This window comes from Anser brachyrhynchus (genome assembly GCF_964034855.1).
Source record: "Anser brachyrhynchus genome assembly, chromosome: 8".
Classification (NCBI taxonomy): domain Eukaryota; kingdom Metazoa; phylum Chordata; class Aves; order Anseriformes; family Anatidae; genus Anser; species Anser brachyrhynchus.
The window spans coordinates 31,955,926-31,965,450 of record NC_137702.1 but is presented as its reverse complement, the minus strand read 5'-3'; the positions used below and the strand labels follow the sequence as shown (position 1 = coordinate 31,965,450).

At 35.0% G+C, this 9,525-nt stretch overlaps 1 protein-coding gene across 6 annotated transcripts in view; it reads right to left on the bottom strand.

The window, feature by feature from the left end:
* The window catches only part of EVI5 (ecotropic viral integration site 5), a 78,929-nt gene that overhangs the window by 10,090 nt on the left and 59,314 nt on the right, over positions 1 to 9,525 (bottom strand). Inside the window, exon 20 of one of the 6 annotated variants that reach the window (XM_080602844.1) lies at positions 4,546 to 4,665. The exons of the other annotated variants lie outside the window; for them this stretch is intronic. Coding sequence (XP_080458970.1) covers positions 4,651 to 4,665 — 15 coding nt within the window. The 3' untranslated portion in view covers positions 4,546 to 4,650. Of the gene's footprint in view, positions 1 to 4,545; positions 4,666 to 9,525 lie in introns of those variants that run through there. 6 annotated transcript variants of the gene reach the window in all.

Here is a 9,525-nt window from a genome sequence, read left to right as displayed (position 1 = left end):
CTGAACAAAAAATCACTGAACAAAAAATCACTGAACAAAAAATCACTGAACAAAAAATCACTGAACAAAAAATCACTGAACAAAAAATCACTGAACAAAAAATCACTGAACAAAAAATCACTGAACAAAAAATCACTGAACAAAAAATCACTGAACAAAAAATCACTGAACAAAAAATCACTGAACAAAAAATCACTGAACAAAAAATCACTGAACAAAAAATCACTGAACAAAAAATCACTGAACAAAAAATCACTGAACAAAAAATCACTGAACAAAAAATCACTGAACAAAAAATCACTGAACAAAAAATCACTGAACAAAAAATCACTGAACAAAAAATCACTGAACAAAAAATCACTGAACAAAAAATCACTGAACAAAAAATCACTGAACAAAAAATCACTGAACAAAAAATCACTGAACAAAAAATCACTGAACAAAAAATCACTGAACAAAAAATCACTGAACAAAAAATCACTGAACAAAAAATCACTGAACAAAAAATCACTGAACAAAAAATCACTGAACAAAAAATCACTGAACAAAAAATCACTGAACAAAAAATCACTGAACAAAAAATCACTGAACAAAAAATCACTGAACAAAAAATCACTGAACAAAAAATCACTGAACAAAAAATCACTGAACAAAAAATCACTGAACAAAAAATCACTGAACAAAAAATCACTGAACAAAAAATCACTGAACAAAAAATCACTGAACAAAAAATCACTGAACAAAAAATCACTGAACAAAAAATCACTGAACAAAAAATCACTGAACAAAAAATCACTGAACAAAAAATCACTGAACAAAAAATCACTGAACAAAAAATCACTGAACAAAAAATCACTGAACAAAAAATCACTGAACAAAAAATCACTGAACAAAAAATCACTGAACAAAAAATCACTGAACAAAAAATCACTGAACAAAAAATCACTGAACAAAAAATCACTGAACAAAAAATCACTGAACAAAAAATCACTGAACAAAAAATCACTGAACAAAAAATCACTGAACAAAAAATCACTGAACAAAAAATCACTGAACAAAAAATCACTGAACAAAAAATCACTGAACAAAAAATCACTGAACAAAAAATCACTGAACAAAAAATCACTGAACAAAAAATCACTGAACAAAAAATCACTGAACAAATTGAAATTGCTGTTTAAGAACAGTGTATTAGGTACTGTGACTTAGAGCAGGAAATATCTTGATCATGCCATACAAATAACATCAGTAAGAGTTTCAAAGTTTGTTTGCAAAATTGCTTCCTTTGCTACTAAGCTAATAAAACCCTATTAAACATCTCCTTTATCATGGAGGCTTTTTACTTATTTTTAAAGTTTGTTTTTTTTTTTAAACAGCTTTGATTTGGATTTCTTTAAATGTAGAAATTAATTTCCTCATCTAAAAAATTTCACACTACAAAAGTTTTAAATCAGATCAACAAAATGTTGATTTTTAGGGAGTCTAGCAATGCTCTCTGAAATTACGTTGTTGGTCAGTCAGCGTAGGAAAATCCAACTGTACCCCAGCATACTGAAGATTGTTTGGAACTCAGCACATTTGGCCATTTAATTGGGATGGAGTTTGGCATAACTGAAGTAGGAACCTTGCACAATCCACGACGGACCCTAATAAAAATTAGTGATTCTAGACAGAAAAAGTTTGGTGATTTCTCTTAAATAGTATTCCTTTTAATAGGTGTTTCCTGAAGAAAATTAACTCCACTTTGTATTGATGAGTTCAAACTGTGTTTGCCTATTCAGATTACCTCATCTGCCCATACCAAGAAATTTATAATGTTTATAATGTACATACCAAGATAAAAATCAGTTGACAAAAATTCTTCGGCTCTTCCTTTTGAAATGTAATAAAATGAATCTTAGAGAAAATTCCATTTGATTTGTTAGGGTTTTTAAAACATGCAGAAAGAAGCAGATAGAGGAAATTAATTTCATGTTGTTTTTAGTAAGGCATAAGGGATTAAAGAAGGCCAACTTGCAGCATAACTCCATGGTAGGAAGATGCTGCATCTCTCTATATCCAGTTGCCTCCATGGTCTCATGTGTCTGAACTTCTTGATCCATACTATCTCAAAACAGTACAACTGTTTCTGAAGTTTATAAATTGAATTCAGTCTAACAGTTTCAGTATGACCTACCAACTTGTTATAGCAATTGCAGCAAAACACCTTGAAACTGGCAACAATAGAAACTAAGAGACAAGCGAACACTAAATGCCAGGCCTTATAACTTCATTGCGGGCCCAAACCAAACCACCAATGAATGGCAATGTTATTTACTAGAAAGGACCTAGGGTGCCTTTTCAGTTGTACCAATATGGCTGCTGCTGTCTTTAAAAGCTGAAAGCCCAGTCTCCAGAGTGAGATTTTTTTTGTCATCTCTGATGGGATTAAATACAACAGTCATAAGGTACCACGATATTAGATGAATTTTACCCACTCGTCATTAATTCTTTGTATTCCAAGCTCATATGATTATCTATGTTTTGCAGTTTAAAGAAAGAACTACCTTTGGATGATCCTTTAAAAACTATGAGTTTTAAAAGCAGAGTAACACTGGCACACAAACTATTTACTAAAAATGAACTTTGCTGACCATATCACTAAACAGAGTTCAAGCCATTGCAGTGTGTCAAAAGTGAAAAAAGCAAAACAGCAGCAAGAAATTTCCAAGACTGAGTCATTTCAGGCTTATTTAAGTGCTATAAGAAAAAATGTGGCCTCTGTTTTAAATTGCCTCTTTAAAAGTCATACTCAGTCTTACTGTAGTACAAAAGGCTTTATAAAATCCCTATAGATGCCAGTAAGCTGAAATAAAAACTATGAAGTAGTTTTAATGCATTAAAGCAAGCTCATTTCTAGTTCTCCCACTATGTACTTCATATTGCTCTGAATGTAAGAGTACATTTGCTGCCTTTTTTTTAAAATAAAAAGTGTTTTTTCAATATTATCAAAGAGTTCTTAAGCCAAAACGAAATATATTAAGTGTATGTTGTATATCAGTTTTACTAAAGACTAGTCTGCTGTATTGTAAACGTGACAAAGATTAAAACTAGCAACAAGTGTTCAGACCAGAAGGTTTCCAGTGAATCAGAACAGGAAACCAATAAAGCGATCAATGGGAGGTCATGACTTTTTGATCACTGTACTATATGGTTAAAGAGTGTTTTTGATCTACTGCCGTATAATCAAATTAAACTTTGAAGTTCTGTATCAAATACGCAATTGAAATAGTAACAGTGCTAAGGAAGTAACCAACTTTTAAACTACAAATATTTTCAAAAGTAGTCATTCTTCAGTAACTCTAAGTCAGATTTTGTCTATTAAGGGTATTTTTCTAAGATCTTGCCAAATTTATTTTAATGAGATCATATATAATTCCAGAAAAGTTAAGCTGACTTAACCCTGAGAAGTTTCTGTAAGTAGCTAGCTGGTAGGTGGAAAGTTCCCAGAAACTCTTCCCACATGAAGTTTTAATGAAGGTGTTTATTTGGAGTGAGGACATAGCAACAAAAATAATTTAAAACAGCATGATCACACTGAATGCACTGCAATTATCACAAACTTATATCCAAGGAACTACCTAAATCTCACTGCTCCTTCTCCCTATAGAGCACGCACATCTATAAATAGAATAATTACTGAAACTTCAAGTGTTAACTAGAATGTACTGGCTGATACAGAGACTGAAAATGTACCCATAATGGGTACAGTTACAGGAAATGATCATTTCGCACTTTTACTCTGTCCTTTTAAAACACGAGTTAACCTCTGCATTTTTATCAGACTATGTAACATTAATTTCATGGATCAGAGGCAAAAACTTCTATCCATGCTGCCTGCTATTCTGAGAGCAGTAAGAGAATTTTAGGATGGGTTTCTACCACATGCCCACCGTTTGCTCCACATACAAACAAGCTAATACATGGCATTCTTCTCCTGAGCTTGTTTCTCGAGTAGAAAATAGATGGCACCTGTGTTACCACTGTACATACAACATCTTTCCAAGGAGCAACTACTCAGTTAAGTTCGAACCAGTACCACAACCCCTCCCTCTGCTCAATCCCCAACAGAACTTGATTTGTAAGCAGCAGCACAGGACAGATCCTGACAAAGCTCTGTGTGGTACAGCAGAGAGGTCACACACCTTAAGCAACATGCAAGGAGAGCAGCATTACTGCCATGATAATGAAGTACTGTTACCTATAATCAGTTCACTTCCTTTAGCAATCCAAATTCTAAACAGGGAGTATAGTTAGGTACAGCTTGCTACATTCATTTCTAATACTGCAATCAAGAACTAGTATATTTCTCCACAATACAGATCTGAAGCTCAGATATTGTAGGATACAAACAAGGGGAAAAAAAGGGAAGTGTTTCTACAGAGAACAGTCACCAGCCTTCATTTTATCACTGAATCTGTCAGTAGTGGCAGTGAAACAGTTAAGATTCATATCTAAAACTGTTGCCCTCATCTTCTAGTCCCACTGCAGTGAACAAATTCATACCTGCTCTAAGGTGACACTGCATCACTGTTCTTGGTTACACTGTTCACTCATTTTGTTGAAGACGTTATTGAGGGGCATGTAGCTGATGCAAAGATGAAGGTGGAGTCAATGGCCAAAGGTTTGTGGAACAGAGTAGCATTGTTATGAAATCAATCATGCCTTTTTGGACAAGTGTAGGATGTCTGTGTTAACTATGCTATAAACACCCATTCAAAATGAATCAAAATAAAAAACTGATTTTCACAAAATACACACACACAGCTTCCACTGTGCAATAGAACTTCTGCCTGTTCATCGCTTAGTTAAGCCAGATAGTCTTTAAAGCCAGCTGTTTTGTGAAGAACACGGTAACTAAACTAGAGAAAGTAATAGAAAGTATTAAGTCTCTCAATCTGTTCAGTCTCACTTCTGTAACAGTCTTGGGATTATCAAGCCAGCATAACATCTTTGATTCTTAAGTACAAGCTGAAATAAAGAAATAAAGCAATTCACTTTTCTAAAGCATACACTATATATTTAACTATCGTGTGTAGACAAAGCTGCTACATTAGACTGGGTGCTTGCAAACCACATGACCTCACAAACGCTATCTTATCACATCACAGGTTCCTCAGACTGACCACAACCACTTAAATCAGACTCCGCCAGCACAGAGACTCTATCTTTGACACGTACTAGTAGAGCAATTACATTTTTAGCTGTCCAGCAGCCTTGCAAGAACTTTGCTTGTGGGGAGGGAAAATCTGATGGTCTGTTGTCCAACTGTGCTTGCAAGATATGGTAGAAGAAAAGCACATGATTTATTGTGCTATAAACTTCTACCACAAGTTGAAGCACTTGTTTTGTAAATCTGAGGGCTAACATATTTCCTTTAAGGGACAGCACTTCTTATCAAGTAAGAAAACGTTTAGAGAGACACATTTTGAAAGCATTTGTCCAGTAAAACAAACTATTGGAAGGTGATAATGTGATTCTGGTCAGTATTGAGAAACAAGCAGTACTTTTAACAAGCATTAGTTTTAGTGAAAACTGAAATAAGAACAATGTAGAAATTGACTGCAATCTTAGAGATTAGCTGTTTTTATGAAAGCAAGCATGAAAAGTGACAACCACAAAAAGCCAAATACATATCTGCCTGTACAGTACAGTACACAGCATACTACATGGACAATAAGCAGCACACTTCCAACCTTTCATGAATCTCATTATCTCCAGGAGACAAGGAGGGGAAGTAAGTTCACGAGACTGAGTAGAAGAGCATTATATCCAACTATAGATGTTACAAGAACAGTAGTAAGCCTTTTTGGACTTGCTGTTCTCACCCCAATTCTAATGAAATAAGTTACATATTTCTTTCCAAGATCTAAATACTGGTAAGTCTGATCTTGTCTCATTAACTCATACGATTTGATGCATGCAAGTCATTGCCTTATAAATACATCTTCAGTGAAGAACTTTGTTTCTGATAGCTTGAACTAGAATCCATTTCTCACAGTTAATCCTTCTATGTCCATCACCCAAAGCTATGTATAACCTTTAAAGCTCTGAATGGGTGGAAGACATGTCCACATTGCAGTCACTTGTTATAGCAAAGCAGTACAGGCACATCCAAATTGAGTAGCTGGATGACAGTAGCCTAAGTACAGCAGAATAAAGCTCGGTTATTTACCCTGCTTCTGAATGCAGTCTAGTGGTGCTTCAGATTACAGAGCATTTGATTTGCTAAGCATTGAATTTGACTCAAAGATGACCTAATAACAAAATGAAGAGGAAAGGGATAATGCTCCCTGCTGGTATGCCATCACCAAAGCCAGATACTATTGTTGAGAGAATCAGGAGCTAGGAATGCTGCTAGGAGTGATCAACTGATCTCATGCTACTAAAGTGGCCACAAACAGCAGTGTCATTTTGTGCTCATCCATGGTTGACACAGTCATCATTTAGCTGCTTGTACAGCTTGTATAAAGACTAAACTGTGCTTGGGACCAGAACCACTCACTGTACCATGCTGATTTAAGATTAACCACTGAAATAAAAATAAGGAGGAAACAAATGAGCACTTTTTAAACAGAGCTTACCTACAAGTTCATGGTATTTAAGACCAAAGGAACTGTTAATGTGGTTTAAACTTTCCTCCTGCAGATGACAGCACACTGAATTCTGTTTGGTTGTTGTATTATGTGGCCTATACAGGTTTTCTTCATCCTTCAGGCTGATGGCTAGAGTTTACTTTCCCTTCTCCATTTTAGTTTCAGCAGTGGTAAGTCTAGAAAGCTACCCTAAGTTGCAAAAAGTAGCTTTAACTCATAGCTTTAGCCATATTAGCAATTACTCCTTTGAGGATAAATAATGCATAAGATATGACCAAAGTAATTACCTAAAGTGTCCTAAAAGATTTTGCTTGTGTAATAATTCAAAAGCATATTAATTAATCCCCAACTTTTATATCTCTTTTCATTAAGCCAACCTTAAAATGCAAGTTCACCATGAACAAGATCAGACCATGAGATAACACCTGTATCAGAATCTTACTGACTGCATTAGGTTCTTACAACATAGTATCAGATCCATTCCTAGATAAAACTCTGTACGTGGGAATGGAAAGGTAGTAAACTAGTGGTCACTACTTCTTTGAGAAGCCATCAAGTTTTCAAGATACTAAAAGTGAGAAATATAAAAGACACAAACATAACCCTTTTTCTGCATTGTCAATATGCAAGAATTTAATCACCAGAATTTCCCTTGAAGTTACCATTATAGCCTTCTAAAAACCTCACAAAATCATTTTGGAAAGTAATGCTCTAGCTGCATCTGTCATCTTCTTTTCCATCAGCTATGCTGTTAATGAGGGCAGTTTGCAGAGGGTTTTCTAACCTCTTGAATTCTTCACCTTTGTGGCACACTAATATCAGGATTTTGTTTTTCATTCAAACACCAAAAACATATGCATAAGATTTTTATATTTGAGAGCTATCTCATCCTTCCTTCCTCAAAATATTTCAAGCATTTATTTGTTAAAAGCATATATCATTTACAGAAGAACAGCTAGGACAAAACTAGCTCCATATCCTGTCTCTGATGTTGGTCAATAGCAGATGCCTGAGAAATATTATAAGAGGCAGAAAGAATATAAGAGGCAAACAGCAGTATTTTCCCAGAACATTCTCCCTGGCCTTTAGCAAGTAGCTCATTTTTCAGTGATGCAAGTGGCATCTATGCAACTTCAGGAATTTATCCCTGCCCCCATTTCACTTGAGGATCTTGATTTTTGCACTGAAGTGAGTAAATGCTCCTTACTCATCAACTACCAGATCCCTGAAGTACAGGTAAGTGTGAAAAATGGTTTTAAATATATCAGATATACTCCTGCCTTCTATGGACAGAAAGTTAAAGCAGCTAGTCAGCTTGAGTGAGATCAGGAAAACATTTAAATTGAGTCTATTTCAGTCCTAAACTTATACTGCAATGTACAATAAATACAAAATGTGTTGGAACTGCATTAAGAAAAATGAAGTGAGCAAAATCGGCACCTTAGAAGTGAAATTTCAGACACACTGTAGTATTTGGAGGATCCACTTAATGCTACTTTTTTGAAAACTGAAATTGGAGCTCGCCTGGACAATGACAATTTCCACTGGCAACTAAGAAAATCTCATGATTATTCATCCCTTAGACATTCAGTGCCATTCTATTATTCTTGCATGCTTTGAGTTTTATACCCTTCAGTGATTTTCAAATATCAAGGAAGAACACATACTGAGTGAAAGAAGCAGTAAGTTTCTGTATGCTGCTGCTTTCCTTCATAAAGCTATCCCCCAATGCATATGTACAACATGCAGTAGTGACAGCATAGAATAATGCTCTACAATCCCAAATCGTAGAGGCTACGTGCTTTATTGTATTTGAATACATACTAGGAAGAATTTAGCTTATTATGAAAATTGTGCTAAGATTAAAGACTTAATAAAAAACTAAAATGTAACAGCAAAACTCATTAAAACATTCCAAGAGACACAAAAATCAGCTAGCAGTATGACAAGGACAAGTTTTTACACAGTTTTGCTTTGAATACAATTTAACCTTAAGCACTTCAGTCCTAAAACACAAAGTCTGTAAGACTGGAAACCACTTGCTTCTGTCTCCAAAGGTGTCTTGTGGTCTGCCAGTGTAGCTTGTGGGTAAGCATGTCAATTCTAATCTTTTGTACCACTCCTGTAATCTAGGTAACACATATGAGCCTTGCAACATCCAACAGGAAGCAGAGACAGCTGCTGTGTAATATATATAAAGTACTGCATGTACAAAGGGGTAGTATATGAAATACAGAACTTAAGCACTTTATAAATCATTTAATTTCATTCAGTTTGAATTAAAAGTAAAAAAAAGTGGCAAACTACAAAGTACCTCCTCCCTTTTCTTCCTCCCACTATGTGATTTATGTTGAAATGAACAAGAACTAGTTTATGATTTACTTCAGTTTTCCTTAAGCCCTTTACTTTATTTAATGGGAATTCAAAGCAGCTTAACATTTCCATGTATTTTTCCCCCACAAACATTAACTGTTCACTTCTGTGCTACCTACTGAAGTGAGACAGTTTCTTGAATAGTGAAAATGTTTCACAGAAGATGCTTTTACTTAATACCTTAGAGTCTACTCAAAGGAAACTTCACTGAAATACAAGCACTCAGTACACAATCTGACAATACGTAACCCGTTACAAATCTTGCAGTGCCTGTAAACTTATGTCATAAACATTAAAATTTAACCTGCTCTAAATGATGTAAGGTCAAATGACACTCATCTGATCTGACTTCTGTGCCAAAGACAGGGGAACCAAGCTTACTGTATTTAATGACAAGTAATAAAGCTGCTTCACAGAAACTGCAGCCTGTCAGAGCTCAGAAGAGACAGGCCAAAATTAATTACGTAGATGACAACAAAAGGCAGAGGATTGGAAATAAAAACTTTTAAAAATAAAA